Consider the following 27971-nt stretch of genomic DNA (forward strand, 5'->3'; position numbering starts at 1 on the left):
GGAGTACATGATTTTTTATATTGCAAATTATACTTTCTTCTGTGAATTATGAGAATCTTACCCACAAAGTCAGAATAGTTTATTTAAAAAAAAAAAAATCTACAGCAGCTAGAAATATAATGTCATGTATGTAATTTTAACTTTCCTAGTAGCCACATCAAAAGTTTTTTTTTTTTATTAAAAGTGAGGTTAATTTTAATAATATATTTTATTTAACCCAATATATCATTTCAACATGTGGCGCTAGCCACATTTTAAGTACTCAGTAGCCACATGTGGCTAGTGGCTACCATATTAGCAAACATCTATAAACTTATAATCAAGAACTTAAGAAACTAAGAATTCCTCTAATATCTGGATCCAACAAATAATTTTCAAATTGTATAACTTTTACCTTTGGTAAATTTTTAGCTAAATCATTTTTATTTTTATAATACAGTATTATTCCCCTTACTTTTTTCTGGTGCCCACGTCTATATTTTTCTGAATATATACTCTTATGTAAAAACAAGCATTTATATCTGTAATTCAGTTATTTTTTAAAGTCACACTAGCAAGCCACAGAAAGTAAAGGTAATAATGGAAGCTGCAGGATAAGTTAGTCTGATTCTTTTCTAAAGCAAATTTGCAAAATGATTTAACTGGTTTGTGAAAGATTGGGGCAAATTAAAAGCTGTTTGCTCTGTTTGAGTAGATTTGCCATCCTTTTGAAAAAAGAATTGCAGGATAGCTAGGTTATTCTGACGTTAATATTTCTATTTTAAGTGCAACTCAGAAGAATTAGGAATTGTTTATGTTATTGGGTAGATACAAATGAGTGTGGAATTAAAGAGTTGTCCTCTATTCCCATCCTAGATCCCGCTTTGGGGAACAAGTTTCTTTTACCATGCTGAGAAAAAAAAAAAAAAAAAAATGCTGAGAGGGTCAGTTAAAATTAGCAAGAGAAAGGTTTCCCTTCTGAAGTCTCTAAGGCCTGAGTTATATCCAACTTCTACCATGCTAAGCATCAGCAGAGGGTACTGGGTTGGGGTAAGAGAGGAAAATCAGGCAAGGAGGAATTTGAGACTAACTGGATATGAACTAAGAGACTACCAAAAGGAAAAATACAGAAATGTTTTGCACCATCCTCTGGATTGTACGGGTATTCTAAATGGCTACTAATGAGACTGATAATGAACTACACCTGTACACCATACACGCCCTGGTGGCGCAGTGGTTAAGAGCTGTGGCTGCTAATCAAAAGGTCAGCAGTTCCAGTGCACCAGCTGCTCCTTGGAAACCCTATGGTGTAGTTCTGTTCTGTCCTATATGAGTCAGAATTGACTCGACAGCAACGGGTTTGTTTTTTGTACATGATTTGATAATGGACCCAACTGAAAACCAATTCAGACTTCATGGGGCATAGCGGTGAGGTTACACAATAAATCCAATTCTCTTGTGGTGAAGAAAAAAAGAAATGAGGAGTGTCAAAACAAACAAAATATTATTAATAGAACCAAAATTCAGCAATGTACACATTCCCAACTAATAAATATCATGTGAACATCGATAAAAAGTGGGTACAACCTCCTTTTGATTAGGAATATGAAGCTTTTCAGGCATTTTCGGTTTTCTACAACTTTAAGGGCTTCTACTTTTTTTTTTTTTTTCATGAGTCCGAGTCTGCTGAGGGCAGTGGGTTCGGGTTTTGGTTATGTTGCACATGTGAATGTGAATGGTGCCCCCTATTGGAAGTCACCTGAATTTCCTATTGTGGCGAAACCATCTCTGCATTTAGGAAAAATTGAACCAGGAGTATTCTAAGTGTCTAATGTGGCATAAGAAGTCCCTGGGTGGTACAAATGGTTAATATGCTCAGCTGTTAACTGAAAGGTTTGTGGTTTGAGTCCACCCAGATGCACCTCAGAAGAAAGGCCTGGTGATCTACTCCCAAATAACCAGCCATTGAAAACCCTACGGAGCTTGGTACAGCTGTTGCAGAAAGCAGTGTGGCGTTTCCTCGTAAAACTACCATGTGACCCAGCAATTCCACTCCCAGGTATATATCCAAGAGTCTTAAAAGCAGTGACTTGAACAGACATACGTACACCAAGGTTCACTAGAATTATTCATAACACCCAAAAGGTGAAAACAACCTAAAAGTCCACCAGCGGATGAACAGATAAACAAAATGTAGTACATACATACAATGGAATACAACTCTCCCAGAAAGAGAAATGAAGTTCTGATACATGCTACAGCACGGATGAACCTTGAAGACACTGACTTATAGCAACCCCACAGGGCAGAGTAGAACTGCCCCACAGGGCTTCCTGGTAGGCTGGTGGATTCCAACTGCCAGCCTTTTGGTTAGCAGCCATAGTTCTTAACCACTGCCCCACCAGTGCTCCTTGAAGACATTATGCTGAGTGAAATATGTCAATCACAAAAGTATAAATATGGTATGACCTCACTTATATAAAATGACAAGAACAGACAAATGTATCAAAACTAAAGTTTATTAGTGGTTACTAGGGGCAAGAGGGAGGGAGAAAAGGGGAGTCATTGTCTACGGAGCACTGAGTTTCTGTTTATGGTGTTGGGAAACTTGGCACTGACCAAGCGTATTGGTTGCACAATCGATTAATGTAATTGATATCACTAAGCTGTACACCTGTGAAAAGATGAATTGGCAAATGTTGTGTAATAGATATTTTTACAGCAGCAACCAAAAAAAGAAGAGCAGCTGCTGATGCTGCTTATATACAACCAAGCACCTCACGGGATTTGTTTTCTTTGTTTGGAGGTTTAGGGTCATGGTTTCACGGGAAATCCCAGTTAATTGGCTTAATACCATTTTTAGTGTTCCTGTTCTACCTCCTAGTTCATTGCACAGTGCCTGGGGTCTTAAAAGCATGCAAGCAGCCATCCAAGATACAACAATTAGTCTCTATTCACTTGGAGCAACAGAGGAAGGAGAGTCAGGAATAGGAGGAAGAAATGGAATGCATGGCTAATTGCCTCCATGAACAATTGCGTCCTCTGCCGCAAGACCAGAAGAACTACATGGAGCCCGGCTACCATTCCTGAAAGTTTTGATCAAAGATTCTACAGAACAATCCTGATCAAATGAGGAAAAACATGGAACAGAATTTCAAATTCTCATGGAATCCAGCGCTTCTGGAGCCTCTGAAGCTGAATGAATCTCAGAAATTACTGCCCTGAGACAATCTTTAAACCTTAAACCAAAAATATCCCCTAAAGTCTTTTTAAACCAAGCAATAGAAAAAAAAATTAGTAAATAATGTCTGCCTTCAGCATTCTGCTCTTTTAAAGAACTATCTATATGGGGTCAAACTGACAACAGCAACTTGAAAGGTTCAATAAGAAGCTTAGGGGGCAGTGAGTTTATATTAATGGCAGTGGAATAATTCAGAAAAGGAGGGTGAGAATGGTTGTACAACTTGAAGGAGGCAATCAATGTCACTGAATTGTATATGTAGAAAGTGTTGCGTTGGTGTTTATGTTTTGCTGCGTATATTTACAACAACAACAAAAATATGTATGTATACATATATATAACCCACTGCTGTCGAGTCAATTCCAACTCATAGCGACCCTATAGGACAGAGTAGAACTGCCCCACAGAGTTTCCAAGGAGCGCCTGGCAGATTCGAACTGCTGACCTCTTGGTTAGCAGCCGTAGAACTTAACCACTACGCCACCAGGGTTTCCAATACATATATATATAAAGTAAATCCTACAGAGCACAGTTCTACGCTGACACACAGAAAGTCGGCATGAGTAAGAGTGCTAATGGTGCTTAGAAGGCTGTCCCCCAGCTTCAGCTTCTCCACTTGATTTTTGCTCCAGCCATACTGAACTACTTCATGTTTTGCTCCTGCCACACTGAATTACTGAACCTCAGCCCAATGCCACGTTCTTTTTTTCTCCTCCTGGGCTTTGCACAAGTTGTTCCCTTTGCTGAGCAAATTCTTGCCTATTCTCCCACCAGTTGACTAAATCCTTCTTCTCTTTCAGGTCTAAGATGAGACACCACTCCCTCTGGGAAATATTTGCCAACTAATGAAATAACTAAAACATACTGAGAACTTACTATGGGCCAGGCACTGTTCTAAATTCTTTCACATGCATTAGCTTTTTTAATTCTCAGGAAAGCTGCAGGGGGCAGGTATTATCCCACTTCATAGATGAGAAAACTAAGGCACAGAGAATTTCTAACATAGTGTTACAAGGATGGACTATGAACTCCACGGTGTAGAAGGGCAATGACAACAGGAAGGAACTGATTGTGAGAAAATAGCAGGTACAAGGGTTTGGAGGTCACAATGAAGTTAAGAACTGGGCTGGGACTGGAGTCTTTTGAGCAAGTAAACTACGAGGATTAGAGGATTATGGTAAAGGAGAGGCGGTGGTTCCATCTGAGATTTTTGGGGACGTAGCAGCATCTGACAAGGCCCAAGGATATATAACCTTAGAAATGGGAAGCTAGAGTGGAGGAAGGTGTCATTGACGATAAAGTTTAAAAGCAAAAACTCACTGTATATCCCTGGCATCCAGCACAGGATCTGGTAAATTCTCTTAAAATATCTGTTGAATATATGGCGATATGTGGTGAAATGCAGCACTTTTAGGTGAGCTCCAACTGAAGTCTCAAATGTTTCTTGCTTTAGCTTCCCTGCCACCAACCAGAGGGTTATTTCCCTCCACAGGCCACAGGAATCAGGAATATTCCTCGCCTTGGATTCCGAGGTGACAGCTGGAGCCCAAGCTGCCTTCGTTCACTCTGAGGTTCATCCACATCTGGTGTCTAAAGGGAATTCGTCTCAGAAATAGCCCATGCAAGGGGAAGCGTGCTGAGAGGCACACGAGTTCAAAGGCAGTCGCCAGCATCAGAAGTCGGGAACGCACTAAGTCGGTCCTTCCTTCGGATCATCCTCTGGCCCAACCCTCAAAGAGTCGAATGGAGTCCGAGTCTTGGCGAGAAGCGTCTGCAGCTTCACCTCGGTGAAGAGAGGCTTCCTTGCTCGCAACTGCTGCGGGAAACCTCGCCTCTCAGAGGCTCCACACCACCAAAGCCGCGGGCGTCAAGACTCAAGCAGCAAGCGCGCCGCAGCCCGCCAAACCCGCGCGGCCGGAAGCCTCACGCTTACGGTATCCGCCCGCCTTTCGCCCCAGAGGCCGAGGCAGCAGAAGCGGCGGGAAGCTCAGCCCCGCCCCTCCCAACGGCTCGGGAGGGGGCGTGGCCTATGGCCACGCCCGTGCCGCTCACGCTGCCCCTCGGCAACCGGCACAACACAACAAGATGGCCGCCGCGCCGCTGAGTGCCTAAAGGGAACGTCGAACTCGACTCCCACCCCGCCTCGACCGGCTGCGTTGCTCGGCCCGGCTCCTAGACCGTAAGTGTCGGGCCGAGTCGAGGCTGTTTCTCGGCGTCCGGAAGGAGCGGTGGGGGCCAGAGGCTAAGGCGGGAGGACCTGGACCAAGCGTGGGCTGGGCTGGCCGGGGATGGATTCGGGGCGGGGGCGTATGCCTGGGAATTGGGATTGGATGGGAAGGATGGGAGGGCCCGGAACCGGCGTGGGGAGGAGGACGAATGAGGGGGACCTGAATAAGACGGGTGGAGGTCTAGGGTGAGGATGCAGGGGCCGGGGGTATAGGACGTAGCGTCGCGTAGAAAGGGATCCGGGCACGGAGGGGAGGGGGATGAAGTATGCCAGGTGTCTGTGAGGAATGGCAGGCGTAAAAGGATAGTTTGGGTACCTGGCGCTTTTCAGCATATCGGAATACAGCAGATGGAGAAAGATGAGAATTACCGGAATACAGCAGATGGAGAAAGATGAGAATTACGATACTGGTTCCGAAAGTTAAAGGGAAGGGAAGAGTGAAGGCTGGGTTGTATAATGGTTAAGAGATTGGTAGGTTTTGGAGTCGACCAGATTTGGGTTAAAATGTTGGTTCTGCCACCTTGTGCGTGTTATTTTACGGCTTTATGACTTTGGGCCTGTTCCTATTTGAGCCTGTGTTTCCTCATTTGCAAAAATAATTGCTAATTACTTTTGAGTGCTTACTGTGTGTCAGATACAGTTGTAAATACTTTACATGTATTAACTCATTTAGAATTTACAGTAATGTGTATGAGGTTAATCATCCCCGCTTTGGAAGTAATTTGCCTCACGTCACACAGAAGTGGAAAACCTGGCTGTCTACTTCAGAATCCAAGCTCTTAGTTTTAATGATACACTGCCGTTTGTAAAATGAGATTAATAATTCTGATTTTATACAGCATCTTGAGGATTTAAATTTGGTAATGTCTTTTTAATGTCTTTAGAATTCATTCATTCGTTCCACAAATATTTATTGTGCGCCAAACAAGATACATACGGTTCCTGCTGTCTTGTACCTTACAGTCTATAGGGGGACACAGGCAGGAAACAAGTAGTTTTGTAGTCATTTCATTACAATTTTTATAAGTATTAAGGGGACTACTTGGTGCAGAGACCATGTATGGGAGGGGGATATAATCATATTGTTCATCTTGAGTGTAGGAACCCTGTCTTCCTCAGCTTTGTGTGTGTAAAGCCTAGCACAGTTCTTGGCACATAAAAGTTGCTCCATAAAATGTAATGACTGAGTAAGTTTACGGAAAGGGATGGGAAGCTTGGATTTCAGGGTGTCAGAGTAGACAGTGGTTGGGTGGAGTAGACTGGATGGTGCAAAGGATTAATGAGCTTAGCTGCTGACCAAAAGGTTGGCTGTTCAAGTCTACCCAGTGGCTCTTGAAAGGCCTGGTGCTCTACTTCCAAAAAATCAATCATGGAGAACCCTGTGGAGAACATTTCTACTCTGACACACATGGGGTTACCATGAATCACAATCATCTCATGGCAGCTGGTTTTGAGTAAGCTGAAGAGAGATGAGTATGGACCCAACTTCATTCTTTTGTATGTGAATATCCAGAATGGTATTGGTACGCTTGTTGGAAATCAATTGATTGTGGATATACGAGTTTATTTCTGGGCTCTCTTTTCTATTGCATTGGTCTATATAGCTGTCCTTCTGCCACTACCATACTGTTTTGAGTACTGCATGTGTAGTAAATTTTCAGGTTGAAAAGTGCAAGTCCTCTAACTTTTTTTTCTTTTTTAAGATGCTTTGGCTATTCAGGTACCTTGAAATTCCACAGAATTTTAGGATGCAGTTTTTCATTTTGGCCAAAAAAAGTCTGTTGGGATTTTGATAGGGATTGCATTGAAATCTGGATATCGCTTTGAGTAGTAGTGTCATTTTAACAATATTTAGTCCTCCAGTCCATGAACATGGGCTACCTTTCCATTTATTTAGATCTTCTTTCATTTCTTACAACAATGTTTTGTAGGTTAGTGTATCAATCGCCTTCTTGGTTAAATTTATTTCCTAGGTGTTTTATTCTTTTTGATGCTATCGTAAATGGAATTGTTTTCTTAATTTTCTTTTCAGATTGTTCGTTGCTAGAGTATAGAAATGCAACTCTTATTTGTGTCTTGATTTTGTATCGTGCCACTTTGCTGAATGCATTTATCAGCTCTGACAATTTTTTTGTGGATTTAGGGTTTTCTACATATGTGATCATGTTTTCTGTGAATACATAGTTTTACTTCTTTTCCAACTTGGGTGTCTGTTGTTTCTTTTTCTTGCTTAATTGCTCTGGTTAGAACCTACAGTGCAATGTTGAATTGAAGTAGTGAAAGTGCACATGCTTATCTTGTCCTGATAGTCACAATTGAGTATGATGTTAGCTGTGGTTTTTTCATCTATGGCCCTTATCATGTTGAGGAAGTCCTACTATTGTCTTTATCATGAAACAGTGTTGGATTTTTGTCAAATTCTTTTTCTGTATCAATTGAGATGATCATGTGATTTTTTTTAAAGTTCATTTGATTGATGTGGAGGCTTATTTTTTAAATAGATCACTCTGGCTTTCTGGCTGCAGTGTAATGATGGGAAGGAGGAAGGCAAGAGAGCTTGTTGGTAGATCAGTTAGAAACTATTAAATGGTAATTTGATGAGGACTAGGATTAAGGAAGGACTAGAGTGAAGTTTTGTTTTTTTTTTTTAGAGTGAAGATGGAAAGTAGATTGATTTTGGAATATTGAGGAAGTGGAACTGTTAGGACTTGGTGATTGGATAGGGGAAAAAAGAAGAGAGAGAGGTATTAAGAATGATTTGCAGGTTTCCCCCTTATTCTTGTGAGTGTTGGTCACGAAGTAGGGAACACTGTAGGAGGAACAAGACTGGAGGAGAGTGGGGTTGTGGGAGAAAATGATGAATTCAAATTTGCGCATCTTGAGTTTCGGATGCTGATATCAGGTAGGCAGTTGGAAATAGGTGTTTTTTAGAGAAAGGTTGGATTGAAGATATAAATGTCGGTATACAGGTGGCTTTGGGAGGCGTGGGTATTTATCACATTGTCTAAAGTGAGATTGAAAGACAATAGGAGGGAGCCTTGAGGACCACTAACTTTTAAAGATTGAATACAGGTGTATGAACCAACAAAGGAGGCTTAGAAGGAATGTCCAGGAAGACGGGAGGAATCCTAGGACAGTGTGGAGTCCCAGAAGCAAAGGAAGAAACTGTTTCAGCAACAAGAGAGTGCTCATCAGTGTTAAATATTGTTGGTTGCCAAAGATTTCGAACTTCTTCCATTCTAGGACTCCTTGTGGGTAGAAGGGGCCTTGTGACTAGTTCTTTCCAATGAATCGGGAACAGAAATGACAGGTATTGCTTTTGCTGGAGCATTTAATTGTCAATACAAGACCCTCTCTTTTCTCTCTGGTCAGGTTATGGGCAGTGTTTGAAGTAGTGGCTGCTTCATCACTTGGATGGCCTCTCAGTTTATAACTTTATACTTTTGAAAGTTTAGTCATGATGTTTTAGGAATAAATTAATAGTTTTGATAGCTCTAAAGTATTGACATCTTTAATCTACTGAAAACTCTTGCAGGTTTTGATGGACATCTGGTTTTTATTCTTGCAATGAAGAGAGGTCCTCAACAAAGAATATTCTCCAGAGCAAGGAAACCACCATCATCTCACTCTCCTAGTCCATCGTCTCTTACGTCCAGTATGAGATCTAGGTCACTTTCACCTTTAAGTGCACCAGAGACTCTGCCTTGTCATGCTGGAGGACAGCGGTCTGAAGAAGTCAAGATTATAGAGGAAAGCAATATGCCTTTAGACTACCAAGACCATAAAGGTATTACTTCTTAGTGTAAGGATCTGTCTGATCACAAACTGTAAGTAGAGATGAGAAATACTGAGTTTACATTTTTGGTCCATACGTAACACCTGTCCTGGTACTAACTTGATTTATTATTTGAGGACAATGGGAGGAGAGAGGTTTCTGGGTGAGAATGAATATGCATGAAAGAGGATTAGGATTAGGGAGCTTCTAAAAAGAGGAAGCTTTGTTTCCTTTGGTGGGAGGTGCCTTAAACCTCATGCTCCAATTTTGTTGTCATCCTTGGTTTGGAGTAGGACACATATGTTCACTTCAGGGTGGAATGCCTTAATTCAGTATAAAAATTGTATGTACCCTTGGACTAAGCCAGTCTGCTTATTAGCAAACTGCTCATCTGTAAATAGATTGATTTCCATGTATGGGTCATGCATATTATGTTCTACCATTTTTTAATTAAAAGCATTTTTAAAATTCTAGAAATCTGTTTTCAAAAATGTATTATTCTTTGCCAGGTCATGAAATCACAGCCATCAAACTTGCATATCTAATCAGTTTTTATTATTTAACCTTCTCAGCAATTGTACCATACCTTTGCTGCCAGCCGGTACATTGTTATTTCTAATCTCAGAATATCAGTCAGTTTCTTTCCTAGAACAAACCAATTTTAGAAAAAAAAAATTATATTTTGAATCAAAGTAAGTGTGGCATTAACTTATTATCAATAATCATGGGGAATCTTTGGCCTACAGCCTGGATCTGAACCAAGGATTAATTTTTTTCTGACTCATAAAGCAAGAAGCAATGCTCTTTTTATGGCTGCCTTTGTAAAATGTAGCATGGCTTTAACCGCCTTTGACAGTAATATCCAGAAAGGTCATAAGACAGGGTATGCTATCCATCAAGTGTGTGCTTTATAAAATATAATGCTATTAAAAGAGCAACAAGTGGGGGTTTCTCATTATAAAAAAATAGGAAAAGAGAATTTTTAAGAATTGCAGCGTTTCTAAACTTTAGATTGGAATAAAAAAACTAGGTAGTGCTGGTTTATTTTAAAAAGTAACATGAAAATATGTTAAAAAAATCAGTGCTGCATATGGTTAAAAGTGCACATTTTGGATTCATTTGCCTGGATTTAAGTCCTGAATTTGCATCTTACTAACTGCAAGATCTTGAGCAAATGATTTTACATCATTTTATAAATGGGGTTAATAATAGTTTTTATTTCAAAGATTTGTTATACAAGTTAAATTTTTAAAATGTAAAGCATTTAGCTGAAAGCTTGGCACACAGCTAGTATTTATAGATTATAACTATTGTCATTATTAGTATTATGAAATGCTATATAAAATGAAATATTATTAAAACATTGTGCTTAGAACTAGCTGGATGTTTTTACATTTGCATGACTTAAAAACATGTTTTTTGTTAAATAACATTAAATAATTTGCTTCTCAGATTTTTTATGTCTTCCTCTACTGACAGTGATCTGTTTGTGTAATTTCAGAAGCTGATTCACATCCCGGAGTCCGATATATTACTGAGGCTCTTGTTAAAAAGCTTACTAAACAGGACAACTTGGCCTTGGTAAAATCTCTGAACCTTTCACTTTCTAAAGATGGTGGCAAGAAATTTAGGGTAGGTTACTAACAATTTCTAAGTATAGACATTATTTTGAATTTGCTTTAAAATTGCAAAAAAAGATTAGATTTAAGTTAACATCTCATCCTAATGTCACCTAATTTGTAGCAAACCTTTTGTTGCTTCCAGTGAAAATTCTGCCTCAGAAGTATGTCTTCTGTTACCTGAACTCTATTAATGGATTTTTACTATTAATTTATTGATATTCTATACGTTATTTACTCTCACTAGAGAAGGGCTTGGTAAACTACAGCCTGTGGGCCAAATTGGGCCTGGTATACATTTTTCTGTATAAAGTTATATTGGAACACAGCCACATACACTTGTTTACTCATTATCTGTGGCTGTTTTTGTGCTATAGTGGCAGAGTTGCATAATTAAGATGGAGACTTTATGGCCTGCAAAACCAAAAATATTTACTATCTGGCCTTTTACAGAAAACATTTGCTAATCTTTGCTGTAGAATGTTCACTACTTTATTCATAAACTATCCAAAATGAACATATTGTAATGAGAAATTTAGTTTCTTTAACTGGAAAAGTATAAATTTAGATCCGTGTTGTGTGTTATTCACCAAAATTGCAGAATTTTGAAGAGCTAAATGGAAAACAAACAAAACAAAACAAAAAATCAACAAACAAAAATATTATAAAAGTATAGATAAGAATATAGGACTTTGATATCATGTTTCATCTTGTATATCTGACATCAGTACCTGTACCAGTTGCCATCAAGCTGATTCTAACTCGTTGTGACCCCATGTGTGTCAGAGCAGACCTGTACTACATAGAGTTTCAGTGGTTGTTTTTTTAGAGGTAGATAGCCAGGCCTTTCTTCTGAGGCACCCCAGATGGACTTTAACTCCAGTCTTTTGGTTAGCAGTTGTGTGTGCTAGCCTTTTGCACTACCCAGGTATTCTGTACATCTAATTGATAAGAATTTAAAAAAGATTATTTCAGTGTTCAGAAGGATGTTGTCAATGAATAGTCCCATATATTTTTAGTGGAAGTATAGATTGGCACAGCATTTTAGGAAGACAGTTTGGTAGTATTTCTCAGAATTTTAAATGTTCTTAGTTTTTGATCCAGCAGCTGAGTTTATAGTCACTGACACAACAGTTGTTATTCTACTGATACTATTTGCATGTGTATACAAAAATGTTTAGGTATGCTTTTTTTTTTTTTTAATAACTTTTATTAAGCTTCAAGTGAACGTTTACAAATCCAATCAGTCTGTCACATATAAGTTTACATACATCTCACTCCCTACTCCCACTTGCTCTCCCCCTCTTGAGTCAGCCCTTTCAGTCTCTCCTTTCTTGACAATTTTGCCTGCTTCCCTCTCTCTCTATCCTCCCATCCCCCCTCCAGACAAGAGTTGCCAACACAATCTCAAGTGTCCACCTGATATAATTAGCTCACTCTTCATCAGCGTCTCTCTCCCACCCGCTGACCAGTCCCTTTCATTTCTGATGAGTTGTCTTCGGGGATGGTTCCTGTCCTGTGTCAACTGAAGGTCTGGGGAGCATGGCCGCCGGAATTCCTCCAGTCTCAGTCAGATCATTAAGTTTGGTCTTTTTATGAGAATTTGGGGTCTGCATCCCACTGATCTCCTGCTCCCTCAGGGTTCCTCTGCTGTGCTCCCTGTCAGGGCAGTCATCGATTGTGGCCGGGCACCAACTAGTTCTTCTGGTCTCAGGATGATGTAGGTCTCTGGTTCATGTGGCCCTTTCTGTCTCTTGGGCTCTTAGTTGTCGTGTGGCCTTGGTGTTCTTCATTTTCCTTTGCTCCAGGTGGGTTGAGACCAATTGCTGCATCTTAGATGGCCGCTTGTTAGCATTTAAGACCCCAGACGCCACATTTCAAAGTGGGATGCAGAATGATTTCATAATAGAATTATTTTGCCAATTGACTTAGAAGTCCCCGCAAACCATGTTCCCCAGACCCCCGCACTTGCTCCGCTGCCCTTTGAAGCATTCATTTTATCCCGGAAACTTCTTTGCTTTTGGTCCAGTCCAATTGAGCTGACCTTCCATGTATTGACTGTTGTCTTTCCCTTCACCTAAAGCAGTTCTTATCTACTGATTAATCAATAAAAAAAACCCTCTCCCACCCTCCCTCCCTCCCGCCTTCGTAACCACAAAAGTATGTGTTCTTCTCAGGTTTACTATTTCTCAAGATCTTATAATAGTGGTCTTATACAATATTTGTCCTTTTGCCTCTGACTCATTTCACTCAGCATAATGCCTTCCAGTTTCCTCCATGTTATGAAATGTTTCAGAGATTCGTCACTGTTCTTTATCGGTGCGTAGTATTCCATTGTGTGAATATACCACAATTTATTTACCCATTCATCCATTGATGGACACCTTGGTTGCTTCCAACTTTTTGCTATTGTAAACAGAGCTGCAATAAACATGGGTGTGCATGTATCTGTTTGTATGAAGGCTCTTGTATCTCTAGGGTATATTCCTAGGAGTGGGATTTCTGGGTTGTATGGTAGTTCTATTTCTAACTGTTTAAGATAACGCCAGATAGATTTCCAAAGTGGTTGTACCATTTTACATTCCCACCAGCAGTGTATGAGAGTTCCAATCTCTCCGCAACCTCTCCAACATTTATTATTTTGTGTTTTTTGGATTAATGCCAGCCTTGCTGGTGTGAGATGGAATCTCATCGTAGTTTTAATTTGCATTTCTCTAATGGCTAATGATCGAGAGCATTTTCTCATGTATCTGTTGGCTGCCTGAATATCTTCTTTAGTGAAATGTGTGTTCATATCCTTTGCCCACTTCTTGATTGGGTTGTTTGTCTTTTTGTGGTTGAGTTTTGACAGAATCATGTAGATTTTAGAGATCAGGTGCTGGTCGGAGATGTCATAGCTGAAAATTCTTTCCCAGTCTGTAGGTGGTCTTTTTACTCTTTTGGAGAAGTCTTTAGATGAGCATAGGTGTTTGATTTTTAGGAGCTCCCAGTTATCGGGTTTCTCTTCATCATTTTTGGTAATGTTTTGTATTCTGTTTATACCTTGTATTAGGGCTCCTAGGGTTGTCCCAATTTTTTCTTCCATGATCTTTATCGTTTTAGTCTTTATGTTTAGGTCTTTGATCCACTTGGAGTTAGTTTTTGTGCATGGTGTGAGGTATGGGTCCTGTTTCATTTTTTTGCGAAGGGATATCCAGTTATGCCAGCACCATTTGTTAAAAAGGCTATCTTTTCCCCAGTTAATTGTCACTGGTCCTTTGTCAAATATCAGCTGTTCATACGTGGATGGATCTATATCTGGGTTCTCAATTCTGTTCCATTGGTCTATGTGTCTGTTGTTGTACCAATACCAGGCTGTTTTGACTACTGTGGCTGTTTAATAGGTTCTGAAGTCAGGTAAGGTGAGGCCTCCCACTTTCTTCTTCTTTTTCAGTAGTGCTTTGCTTATCCGGGGCTTCTTTCCCTTCCATATGAAATTGGTGATTTGTTTCTCTATCCCCTTAAAATATGACATTGGAATTTGGATCGGAAGTGCGTTAAATGTATAGATGGCTTTTGGTAGAATAGACATTTTTACTATGTTAAGTCTTCCTATCCATGAGCAGGGTATGTTTTTCCACTTAAGTGTGTCCTTTTGAATTTCTTGTAGTAGAGCTGTGTAGTTTTCTTCGTATAGGTCTTTTACATCCTTGGTAAGATTTATTCCTAAGTATTTTATCTTCTTGGGGGCTACTGTGAATGGTATTGATTTGGTTATTTCCTCTTCGGTGTTCTTTTTGTTGATGTAGAGGAATCCAAGTGATTTTTGTATGTTTATTTTATAACCTGAGACTCTGCCAAACTCTTCTATTAGTTTCAGTAGTTTTCTGGAGGATTCCTTAGGGTTTTCTGTGTATATAATCATGTCATCTGCAAATAGTGATAACTTTACTTCTTCCTTGCCAATCTGGATACCTTTTATTTCTTTGTCTAGCCTAATTGCCCTGGCTAAGACTTCCAACACGATGTTGAATAAGAGCGGTGATAAAGGGCATCCTTGTCTGGTTCCCGTTCTCAAGGGAAATGCTTTCAGGTTCTCTCCATTTAGAGTGATATTGGCTGTTGGCTTTGCATAGATGCCCTTTATTATGTTGAGGAATTTTCCTTCAATTCCTATTTTGGTAAGAGTTTTTATCATAAATGGGTGTTGGACTTTGTCAAATGCCTTTTCTGCATCAATTGATAAGATCATGTGGTTTTTGTCTTTTGTTTTATTTATGTGATGGATTACATTAATGGTTTTTCTGATATTAAACCAGCCTTGCATACCTGGTATAAATCCCACTTGATCAGGGTGAATTATTTTTTTGATGTGTTGTTGGATTCTATTGGCTAGAATTTTGTTGAGGATTTTTGCATCAATGTTCATGACGGATATAGGTCTATAATTTTCTTTTTTTGTAATGTCTTTACCTGGTTTTGGTATCAGGGCGATGGTGGCTTCATAGAATGAGTTGGGTAGTATTCCGTCATTTTCTATGCTTTGGAATACCTTCAGAAGTAGTGGTGTTAACTCTTCTCTGAAAGTTTGGTAGAACTCTGCGGTGAAGCCATCCGGGCCAGGGCTTTTTTTTGTTGGGAGTTTTTTGATTACCGTTTCAATCTCTTTTTTTGTTATGGGTCTATTTAGTTGTTCTACTTCTGAATGTGTTAGTTTAGGTAGGTAGTGTTTTTCCAGGAATTCATCCATTTCTTCTAGGTTTTCAAATTTGTTAGAGTACAATTTTTCATAATAATCTGAAATGATTCTTTTAATTTCATTTGGTTCTGTTGTGATGTGGTCCTTCTCATTTCTTATTCGGGTTATTTGTTTCCTTTCCTGTATTTCTTTAGTCAGTCTAGCCAATGGTTTATCAATTTTGTTAATTTTTTCAAAGAACCAGCTTTTGGCTTTGTTAATTCTTTCAATTGTTTTTCTGTTCTCTAATTCATTTAGTTCAGCTCTAATTTTTATTATTTGTTTTCTTCTGGTGCCTGATGGATTCTTTTGTTGCTCAGTTTCTATTTGTTCAAGTTGTAGGGACAGTTCTCTGCTTTTGGCTCTTTCTTCTTTTTGTATGTGTGCATTTATTGATATAAATTGGCCTCTGAGCACTGCTTTTGCTGTGTCCCAGAGGTTTTGATAGGAAGTATTTTCATTCTCGTTGCTTTCTATGAATTTCCTTATTCCCTCCTTAATGTCTTCTATAACCCAGTCTTTTTTCAGAAGGGTGTTGTTCATTTTCCAAGTATTTGATTTCTTTTCCCTAGTTTTTCTGTTATTGATCTCTAGTTTTATTGCCTTGTGGTCTGAGAAGATGCTTTGTAATATTTCGATGTTTTGGACTCTGCAAAGGTTTGTTTTATGACCTAATATGTGGTCTATTCTAGAGAATGTTCCATGTGCGCTAGAAAAAAAAGTATATTTTGCAGCAGTTGGGTGGAGAGTTCTGTATAAGTCAATGAGGTCAAGTTGGTTGATTGTTGTAATTAGATCTTCCGTGTCTCTGTTGAGCTTCTTACTGGATGTCCTGTCCTTCTCCGAAACTGGTGTGTTGAAGTCTCCTACTATAATTGTGGAGGTATCTATCTCGCTTTTCAATTCTGTTAAAATTTGATTTATGTATCTTGCAGCCCTGTCATTGGGTGCATAAATATTTAATATGGTTATGTCTTCCTGATCAATTGTCCCTTTTATCATTATATAGTGTCCTTCTTTATCCTTTGTGGTGGATTTAAGTCTAAAGTCTATTTTGTCAGAAATTAATATTGCTACTCCTCTTCTTTTTTGCTTATTGTTTGCTTGATATACTTTTTTCCATCCTTTGAGTTTTAGTTTGTTTGTGTCTCTAAGTCTAAGGTGTGTCTCTTGTAGGCAGCATATAGATGGATCGTGTTTCTTTATCCAGTCCGTGACTCTCTGTCTCTTTATTGGTGCATTTAGTCCATTTACATTCAGGGTAATTATAGATAAATAAGTTTTTAGTGCTGTCATTTTGATGCCTTTTTATGTGTGTTGTTGACAATTTCATTTTTCCACATACTTTTTTGTGCTGAGGCGTTTTTCTTAGTAAATTGTGAGATCCTCATTTTCATAGTGCTTGACTTTATGTTAGTTGAGTCGTTACGTTTTTCTTGGTTTTTATCTTGAGTTATAGAGTTGTTATACCTTTTTGTGGTTACCTTATTATTTACCCCTATTTTTCTAAGTAAAATCCTAACTTGTATTGTTCTATATCGCCTTGTATCACTCTCCATATGGCAGTTCAATGCCTCCTGTATTTAGTCCCTCTTTTTGATTATTGTGATCTTTTACCTATTGACTTCCATGATTCCCTGTTATGTGTATTTTTTTTTTAATTAATCTTAATTTGTTTGTTTTTGTGATTTCCCTATTTGAGTTGATATCAGGACGTTCTGTTTTGTGACCTTGTGTTGTGCTGATATCTGATATTATTGGTTCTCTGACCAAACAATATCCTTTAGTATTTCTTGTAGCTTTGGTTTGGTTTTTGCAAATTCTCTCAACTTGTGTTTATCTGTAAATATCTTAATTTCGCCTTCATATTTCAGAGAGAGTTTTGCTGGATATATGATCCTTGGCTGGCAGTTTTTCTCCTTCAGTGTTCTGTATATGTGGTCCCATTCCCTTCTTGCCTGCGTGGTTTCTGCTGAGTAGTCAGAACATATTCTTACTGATTCTCCCTTGAAGGAAACCTTTCTTTTCTCCCTGGCTGCTTTTAAAATTTTCTGTTTATCTTTGGTTTTGGTGAGTTTGATGATAATATGTCTTGGTGTTTTTCTTTTTGTATCAATCTTAAATGGGGTTCGATGAGCATCTTGGATAGATATCCTTTCGTCTTTCATAATGTCAGGGAAGTTTTCTGTCAGGAGTTCTTCAACTATTTTCTCTGTGTTTTCTGTCCCCCCTCCCTGTTCTGGGACTCCAGTCACCCGCAGGTTATCCTTCTTGATAGAGTCCCACATAATTCTTAGGGTTTCTTCATTGTTTTTAATTCTTTTATCTGATTTTTTTTCAGCTATGTTGGTGTTGATTCCCTGGTCCTCCAGATGTCCCAGTCTGCATTCTAATTGCTCGAGTCTGCTCCTCTGAGTTCCTAGTGCGTTGTCTAATTCTGTTATTTTATTGTTAATCTTTTGGATTTCTACATGTTGTCTCTCTATGGATTCTTGCAACTTATTAATTTTTCCAGTATGTTCTTGAATAATCTTTTTGAGTTCTTCAACAGTTTTATCAGTGTGTTCCTTGGCTTTTTCTGCAGTTATCCTAATTTCGTTTGTGATATCATTAAGCATTCTGTAAATTAGTTTTTTATATTCTGTATCTGATAATTCCAAGATTGTATCTTCATTTGGGAAAGATTTTGATTCTTTTGTTTGGGGGGTTGGAGAAGCTGTCATGGTCTGCTTCTTTAAGTGGTTTGATATGGATTGTTGTCTCCGAGCCATCACTGGGAAACTAGTTTTTCCAGAAAATCCGCTAAAAAAAAAAATGCAGTCAGATCCCTATCAGAGTTCTCCCTGTGGCTCAGGCTATTCAGATGTTAATGAAGCTGCCTGGGGAGGGTGGGGGAGGGAACAGAGAGATAGGAGAGTAGCACCTCAGAATATAGCCAGAGTTGCTTGTCTTGCTTGGAATGACTATTATATCTGAGACTCCCGGGGGGCGCGTCGCTTATGTGTGCTGGCTGTGTGGAGATTGCCCCCGGGGGGTCTGGCCCGCTGGAGTCACGGTCAGATCCTCCGCTTCCAGCCCCACGCCCAGCGTCAAGGCTCCCCTACTGGGACGGTGCACTCTCGACTCCAAAATCAGTCGCTGCCTCCCGGGGACTTCTCGTCCCTCCAGCCGCATGGCCGTGCCGCCCCCGAGAACCAGTTGGGCCTCCTCCCGGGGTTAGTTCAGATGGGTGGAGCAGGTCCCCGTGCTTGTGCCGTGACCGAGTGTCCCGGCTGGGACGCTGTTCTCCCTGCTCCAATACCAGTCGCTGCCTCCCAGGGACTTCTCCTACCGGCTGCGTCCCACGCCGCCCGCGCGACCCGCTGGTCCCCTTCCCGGGGTTAGTTCAGGGGGGTGGAGCAACTCTCCGTGTTTATGCCGTACCTGCGTCCAGTCCAAATCCCTGCGGGACGGTTCCCCGGCTCGGACGCTGCTCTTTCTGCTCCAAGACCAGTCACTGCCTCCCGGGGACTTCTCCTACCGGCTGCGTCCCACGCCGCCCGTGGAACCGGCTGGTCCCCCTCCCGGGGTTAGTTCAGGGGGGTTGAGCCGCTCTCTGTGCTTGTGCCGTACCTGACTGGTACGCTGGCTCCAGGCTCTGGAACCAATCGCTGCTTCCCCGTATTAGTTCGTTCTCCATGTCTAAATCTGTGTTTGTTGTTCAGGGTTCGTAGATTGTTATGTATGTTACCGATTCACTTGTTTTTCTGTGTCTTTGTTGTAAGAGGGATCCGAGGTAGCGTCTGCCTAGTCCGCCATCTTGGCTCCGCCCCTAGGTATGCTTTTTATAGCATTATTTAAAATAGAAAAAAAGAAATCGCTAAATATATGTCAATAGGGGATTGGCTAAATAGATTATGGTGCAGTATGTCATGAAATGCTATGAAGTTCTTTTAAAAAATGAATTAGAACTCTCTGCATTAATGTAGGAAATGTTCTCAATACAATAAGTGAAAAAAAGAATTCTAGAAGTTTTGGATAGCATGATCCCAAGAAAATTTTTTTAAAAAAAATCTCTTTCTTTCTGCATACTTGTAAATCATTCGAAAGATATGGGTGTATACATACCAGCCTCTTAACAGTGGTTTCCTCTGAGCATTGGAAATTTTTTAGGGGAGAAAGGAGGTAGATGAAGCGAATGTTTTATGTTTTGTTTGAGATTTTGAATGCATTCATATATTACTTGTGTAATTAAAAAGGAAAAAGGTAACATGCTTGAGTTTAAAAATCGTGAAAGTGAAATATCGAATTAGTAAATATTTATCGTGTGGTTATTATATGCCAGGCATTGTGTTAGGGTGTGGTGTTAGATACCAAGGTAAATAAACTTAGTTTCTGATCTCCAGGAACTTAAAGCTTAGTGGGAAGAATGCCTAGGATTAAGAGGAGAAATTGTGAGGGAGAATCAGAGAGTGAGAGAGAGTAGATGGAACAGACAGACCCAATGAAGAAGCCTGAAAGAGCTGTTGGGAAAGGAGAAGATTGAAGAGTATGGTCATTGGAGGCCAAAGGAGGAGAAACTTTGAGCAAGAAAGGAGACTATAAAATGTCAGAACAGTCAAATAGAATGAAGGCATTTTGAATTTGCAATTAAAAAGTGCAGTGTTTCTTTCTCTTTGGGGCTTTCTCTTATCAGCAACTCACAATTAGATATCCTCTCCCCGGTTTCCCCCTCTCATTATTTCAGTCAGCAGATTTTTTTTTTGGCACCTACTGTGTGCCAGGCAGTAGTGCTAATGCTGTGAACACAACAGACAAAATCTACCCTCTTGGTGCTTGCACTCTGTCACATCATGTTATCTTTGTTTTCTTGGTAGTACTCATCACTATCTGAAAATCTTATTTGCTTGTTTATTGTCTGTCTCTGAATGAGAATAAGAGCCATGTTCCCTTATTCACCATTGTATTTCCAGTACCTAGAGCAGCTCCTGGTACGGGTACATAATCCATGTTTGATAAATATTTGTGGAGTAGATGAATGAATGGTGACCTAGGAGAGAATTATTTGAATGGACTAATGGAGACAGAAGATGTATTGCCTTACCAGTAGAATAGGAATACTTACAAGGCAGAATGAGCAAAGGTAGACAACTCTTGTGAGAATATTGGTGGCAGATAAGGGAAATAAAATGATGGCTTGATAGAAAAACAAGTTCAATGTAAGGTGATTTGTTTTACATAGAAGAGACTTGAGTATATTGAACCTAGACTCTATGTGGCAGGGAAATTGTCTAGTTCACTGCTATAGTCCCATTATTTGGTACCATTCTTGTTATGTAATAAGTGTATAATGAATATCTGTTGAACAATGAGTGTTCTTAAACTTGAGGGGGGAAGATCCAGGAGACAGAAAAAAGTCGAAGATACAGAGCATGGGGCAGAAGGTGAGTTGGGGTTATGCAATGACATAAGTAAGTAGTTTAACTTAAAAAAGAAGGGAGCTATCTCTTGAAGGAGAGGAGAGGAGGGAAGGAGAGGCATCAAAAAGTTGAGGAGGAGGGACGGATAATGGGGGTGTGCTTCTTGGACAGTCTTGAGCCTCTTAGTATGTAGGAAGTGATGTTGTCCACTGAGGGGCAAGGAGAGTTTGACAGTTTGAGGAGAATCACTACTCCTGCTCAGGAGACCTATACCAAGGAATTGTCAAGTAGTAGTAAAGGGTCATTATTCTCTAATGACTGATCAAAACAGTCCCTGGTGCACATACTTAGATGTTATATGTTATGTCAAGGCATCTGTTGTATAAACTATTTATGCGTTTATTTCTAATCAGTATATTGAAAATTTGGAAAAATGTGTTCGACTTGAAGTACTGAATCTCAGCTATAATCTCATTGAAAAGATTGAGAAGGTGGATAAGCTATTAAAATTACGTGAACTCAATTTATCATATAACAAAATCAGGTAAGTAAATACTTTAGGTAGCATTGCATGATCTTTATTGGAGCGGTAGATTAGCACTACCCAACTTGCTGAAAGAATCCTTTGAAAGAGTAGGCACATTGATAGTCTAGCTTTCCACATATGATAATTACCTTTATGTTTTGGTATTACTAAAGTACAGAATAATACCTTATCTAGCATTATCAAAGAAGGATATACGTTTTTGAGTACTAAATTTTATTTTCTTAATTCCATCATCGATAGAAATTTTCCTAGATATAGTCTGTTTCATTGCCTTATTACATTAAGGATGTTGACATGAAACAGAATGTTTTAACCCTGCCATTTTGGTCTGAAAGATATTTCAACCCCATTTTAATCCTATGTATTTCCTACTGTTCTTTGCTCATTGCTACAAGAAATACCTGCTCAGTCTTGTTTTTAATTTGTAATAACTGTTAACTGTTAGAAATAAACCTAATAAAATAGTGGTTAAAGCTGCACATAGAAAACTTAATTATAGACAAAAACTGATGCAAGAATTAAATCAAATCTTGAAAGTCTTTATATTTATACACTTTATCCCCAGAATTAGACTTGCTATAAATAATGGCCAACAAAACTAACAGTGGCAAAAGCTATAGTAAAACAAAATTGAAATGGAAAAAAAAAAAAAAACTGATGAGTGAAATCCTTAGTATAAAGTTTACATAAAAAAGAATTGATCCTGTTGAAATAATATCCACAAAATAAAAATGAAAATAGAAAAACTTAGAAATATTTGCCCAGTATAGAGAATTTACCAAGAAATTAAATTGGAATTCACTTCGGAAAATAACTCATCCATTAAAATTGAACAACATGGGTGATAAATGGTTTATTAATTTAAATACTGTAATTAAAATATTTATATTGATAAACACAGCAAAAAATGGTAGCCATATTTTGCTGGCATAAATAATTGTTTTGTGGTGACGTTAGGTAATAAGAGCATTTTCTCTAGCGTAAGACTTCAGCGTGTAGTAGAGTGTGCTTTTGAGTTTTTCAGCTCTTTCTGGGCTGTCAGCTATTACTTTTCACAGTGGTCTGTGACATTGCCACTGACAGACTCTTCTTTTCCAGTTCGTTTCCAGTCTATAATGTTTGTTAATACTGTATATTAAATGAGTTCAGGGCTTGGATTTAGGACAAGTTTTCTGGTTGTTGGTGCTTGGATCACTTATTTCAAGGATTAGTATGTTTCTCAGTGTTGTGGGGCCCTGAAGCCTGATAGTAAGATGGGTAGGATTACTGGGCACAGTAATGATGGGTTGACAGTTTAGCTCTTCTAGTAAATTTGTTTTTAGCCATGTCTTTTGTTTCTCATTTATGAACAGAATTGATAAGTTAAAACTGTGAAAAGTAACCCCAAATGAGACCAAGGCTGTTTTTTTCCAAAAAAATACAATGGAGGACTCTATCGTTGTACTCATAAAGTTTGATTTTATCCTTTGGTTTCCAGCAAAATTGAAGGAATAGAAAATATGTGTAATCTGCAAAAGTTAAACCTCGCAGGAAATGAAATTGAACATATACCAGCATGGTTAGGGAAGAAATTAAAATCTTTACAGGTCCTCAATCTAAAAGGCAACAAGATATCATCGGTAAGTTATTCACAGTGGGAAGAATTACTTTTCAAATTTTTAGACTTGATGGAAAAAAAAGATTAAAACCTGAGTTTTTTTTTTTTTTTAAATGGGTTTTCTTCTCTTAAGTTCTTTGGTCTTTTGACCAAACACAAAATGAAAGAAGTAGAAAATCAAAAGTAGAAGTAGAAAATGAAAGATCATAGAGTAAAAAATGAAAAATGCCTAGACTTGCTTTCTTTGAATGTGGAGGATCCCTTAATGTTTCTAAAATTCATTATCTCATGTTTAAATTGGAGAAGATAATCCCCGTACTGCTTTATAACGGAGTTACGGGGCTCAGATGAAGTAACGTGAAAATACTTTAAAACGTAAAATGATTCTAAGGTTCTCTTAATTAAACCTTCACAATGTATTATTATTGGAGACCAGTAATAATAAATAGCATTTGTTTAATGTCATACAATTTACAGTGTCTGAGCAACAACAGCCAAAAAGCCTCAGAGCCTAAGTCCCACGCCATGTTGCTCCCACCTTGGAGCTCTTGGAGCTTATGGGGTGATGAGAAGAGCTAGTCGTGAGTCTAAATTTTGCCACAAATACTACTCAAAGTAAATAATCTTTAGATAGTACTCATTGTCAGCCAGTGGCAATGGTGAAATCATTCCAGAGATATTTTTTGTTTCTCATTTTGTCTGACTTTCTTGTCCCAATTTATATGTGACATTGGCATATACTGATGTACATTCACTTAAAAAAAGAAAGATTTATTTTACTTGCTCTTTAGGGTAGTGTTTCTCAACCTTTTTAAACCCCTCTTTGGATAAACATAAAAATCTCACGTTTCTGCAGAGATTTTGATAAACCCATCTAGAGAAGCCTGTGCCCCCTCTGCTGTACCACATCCAATTAGAGATGATGGGACTCTGCCTATCCCCTATGAGAAAAAAGTTTGCGTAGTGCTTTCCTCTCTGTAGTTTATTTTCCCCCCACTTTTCTAAATGTAAAATTATACTGCATTATTGAATATGCTTTTTTTCAAACTACACATCCTTCCAAATCTCATTAGGAATCACTGATTTTTAGAGAATTCTTAAGAATAAGTTAGAGTTTAAAACTTGCTACCTTCTGTTTGGGGTCACTTCTAGGTTCTGTTCAGCCTTTTATCTCACATCACTAGGCCAAGATGTGAGAGAAGCTGTGGTTACACTCCTTAATATCACCTTCAAAAATGTGGGCATCTCTACATATGCTTTTTCTTTTAACGTCAATCGTGACTCTGATATCCGAAAATTTACCAAGATCTTTTTTATAGCCGTCCGTATTTTCCATTTGTTCAATCATTGTAATGAAAAGACCGTAGGCTTAGAATTATACAGACCTGAATTCAAATCTTATTTCATTCATTTACAAGCTCTGGGCCTTGGCAAGTTAACCTTTGGGCCTCAGTTTTTCATCTGTAAAATTAAGACAATACTTACATTATAAGTGTTTTGAGAAATTACAGATGAAATGGTATATGAAAAATGTCTGATATTGCACTGACACACTATAGATACTCAAAAACTGTGTTCTTTCTTTCTACCCCTCTCCTACCACCACTTCTTTCAGATAATGGGTTTCATGAGCAGGTTCCTTGCCATGTTAAGAGCATTTTCTTTTAATTTATTACTTCCTTGAGGTATGTTTATGGTTTTTAAATTATATTATATTAATATTCATGTTATGTGTCTCTTCAGCTCCAGAATGTAAGCAAGTTGAAACCTCTTCAAGATTTAACTTCCCTGATCCTACTTGAAAATCCAATTATGGCTCTTCCTCATTACCAGCAGTTTACCATTTTCCACCTCCGTTCACTGGAAAGTTTGGAAGGTCAGCCAGTAACCACTCAGAACAGACAGGAGGCTTTCGAGAGATTCAGTTTAGGTAAGGTGACATTTTAAAAGAACCAAGTTTGGGTGTGGGAGGAATTTATTTTTCAGAAGTTTTCCAGAAAAGTATGATGAACTTTGTAATACTATTAAAATTTACTTGAAAAATGGTACCATAAACCAATTCATTCAACAGATATTTATTGAGGATGTTCTGTGAGCCAGACGTTGTACTTAGCACTAAGGATGCAGTAGTGAACAAGACATACGGTGCTGGCCTTCATGCAGCTTATCTCTTAGGGAGAGGAGACAGACAAAAAGCAAGCAAACTCAAAGTAACAAAGGGGGGCCTCCTTTTAGGGAAAATGGTAAAGGAATGCCTCTCTGAGGAATTGACATTTAGGCTGAAGGCAAAGGGAAGAGGGGGTTAGTCATGTGAAGAATGGTGCTCAGGGAGGGACATCAGCTTGTCTGTTGAGGTTGGAAAGACTCTAATGACTTCAAGGTCCTGAAAGAAGACCAGTGTGATGGGAAGATAGGTTTGGAGAGATGCTGTTAGGTGCAATCAAGTTAGTTCCAACTCAAAGCGATCCCGTGTACAACAGAACAAAACAACTGCCCAGCCCTGTACCATCCTCACTGTCATTGCTATGTTTGAGCCCATTGTTGTAGCCACTGTGTCAGTCCATCTTGTTGAGGGCCTTCCTCCTTTTTGCTGACCCTCTACTAAGCATGATGTCCTTCTCCAGGGACTAGTTCCTCCTGATAACATGTCCAAAGTATGTGAGACAGAGTCTCGCCATCCTCCCTTCTTAGGCGCATTCTGGCTGTACTTCTTCCAAGACAGATTTGTTCGTTCTTTTGGTAGTCCACAGTATATTCATTGTTCTTCACTGACACTGTAATTCAGATGCATCAATCCTTCCTCTATCTTCGGTATTCATTGTCCAGCTTTTACACGCATCTGAGATAATTGAAAACACCATGGCTTGGGTCAGGTGCACCTTAGTCCTCAAAGTGACATCTTTGCTTTTCAACACTTCAAAGAGGTCTTTTGCAGCAGATTTGCCCAATGCAAAACATTGTTTGATTTCTTGACTGCTCTTTCCATGGGCATTGGTTGTGGATCCAAGTAAAATAAAATCCTTGAAAACTTCCGTATTTTCTCCTTTTATCATGATGTTGCTTATTGGTCCAGTTGTGAGAATTTTTGTTTTCTTAATGTTGAGGTGTATTCCATACTGAAGGCTGTAGTCTTTGACTTTCCTCAGTAAGTACTTCAAGGCCTCTTCCCTTTCAGCTGGCAAGGCTATGTCACCTGCATATCGAAGGTTGTTAATAAGTCTTACCCCAGTCTTGTTGCTGTGTTCTTCTTCATGTAGTCCAGATTTTCAGATCATTTGCTTAGCATACAGATTGAATAAGTATGGTGAAAGGATACAACCCTGACAAATACCTTTCCTGACTTTAAATCATGCAGTATTCCCTTGTTCTATTCGAATGACTGCCTCTTGGTCTATGTACAGGTTCCGCATGAGGACAATTAAGTGTTCTGGAATTCCTGTTGTTTGCAGTGCTATCCATAATTTGTTATGATCCACACGGTCGAATGCTTTTGTGTAGTCAGTAGAACACAGGTAAATACCTTTCTGGTATCCTCTGCTTTCATCCATGATCCATCTGACATCAGCAATGATATCCCTGGTTCCCCATCCTCTTCTGAATCCAGCTTGAATTTCTGGGAGTTCTCTGTTGATGTACTGCTGCAACTTCTTTTGGATGATCTTCAGCAAAATTTTAGTTGTTTTTGATATTAATGATATTGTTCAATGGTTTCCGTATTCTGTTGGCTCACCTTTCTTTGGAATGGGCACAAATATGAATCTCTTCCAGTTGATTGGCTAGTGTCTTAGTTACCTAGTACTGCTATAACAGAAATACCCAAGTGGATGGCTTTAACAAACATTTATTCTCTAGGAGGTTTGAAGTCTGAATTCAGAGTACCAGCTCCAGGGGAAGGGTTCTGGAGCTATCAGCTCTGGGGAAATGTCCTTGTCATCCATCTTTCCCTGAGTCTAGGAGTTTCTCAGCACAGGGACCCCATGTCCAAAGGACGAGTGCCACTCCTGGCTCTTCATTCTTGGTGGTAGGAGGTCCCTCTCCTCTCTAATCACTTCTCTCTTTTACATCTTAAAAGAGAGTGACTCAAAATATGACCTAATCCTGTAGATTGTGTCCTGCCTCGTTAATAAAACTGCCTCTAATCCTGTTTCATTAACATCATAGAGGTTAAGATTTATAACACATAGAATAATTACAGCAGATCACAAAATGGAGGACAACCACACAATACTGGAAATCATGGACTAGCCATGTTGACACATATTTTGGGGGCACCCAATCTCTTCCAAATTTGTTGGAATGGACAGGTGAGCATCTCCTGTGCTGCATCCTTTTGAAACATCTCAACTGGTATTTTGTCAATTCCTGGAGCATTGTTTTTCACCAGTGCCTTTAGTGCAGCTTGGATTTCTTCCTTCAGTACTGTCAGTTCTTGGTCATATGCTACCTCCTGAAATCATTGAACATTGACCATTTCTTTTTGGTACAGTGACTATGTGTGTTCCTTCCGTCTTCTTTTGATGCTTTCTGTGTCATTTAGAATATTCCCTGTAGAATCCTTCAGTATTGCAACTTGAGGTTTGAATTTTTTCTTCAGTTCTTCCAGCTTGAGAAATGCTGAGTGTGTTCTTCCCTTTTGGTTTCCTTACTCCAGGTCTTGAAGAGGCAGGGAGAGGCAAGGTGATGCAGGGCCTTGGAGTTTGAATTTTATTTCAAGTGCAGTGGGAAGCCATTGGTCATTTTTAAGCAGGAGTGGGACATGATCCAGTTTATATATTGAGAAGATCAGTTTTGATGCTGAGTGGAGATTGGCTTGGAGCAGGGTAAAATTGGAGGAGGGTAAAAAAGCCTGTTAGGAGGTTATTGCAGTATC

The 27971-nt window shown here is 39.1% G+C and overlaps 1 protein-coding gene across 6 annotated transcripts in view; it reads left to right on the forward strand.

The window, feature by feature from the left end:
• The first annotated feature begins 5243 nt into the window (after window positions 1–5243).
• CNTRL (centriolin) overlaps window positions 5244–27971 on the forward strand; it is a 103645-nt gene continuing 80917 nt past the window's right edge. For 2 of the 6 annotated variants that reach the window (XM_049896894.1, XM_049896896.1), the window contains exons 1-6: window positions 5245–5399; window positions 8983–9234; window positions 10724–10854; window positions 21371–21501; window positions 22982–23123; window positions 24845–25031. In XM_049896894.1, coding sequence (XP_049752851.1) covers window positions 9015–9234; window positions 10724–10854; window positions 21371–21501; window positions 22982–23123; window positions 24845–25031 — 811 coding nt within the window. In that variant the 5' untranslated portion in view covers window positions 5245–5399; window positions 8983–9014. Of the gene's footprint in view, window positions 5400–8982; window positions 9275–10723; window positions 10855–21370; window positions 21502–22981; window positions 23124–24844; window positions 25032–27971 lie in introns of those variants that run through there. The other 4 variants (XM_049896900.1, XM_049896895.1, XM_049896898.1 and 1 more) reach the window with 4 other exon arrangements.

Source organism: Elephas maximus, chromosome 9 (genome assembly GCF_024166365.1).
Source record: "Elephas maximus indicus isolate mEleMax1 chromosome 9, mEleMax1 primary haplotype, whole genome shotgun sequence".
Lineage (NCBI taxonomy): Eukaryota > Metazoa > Chordata > Mammalia > Proboscidea > Elephantidae > Elephas > Elephas maximus.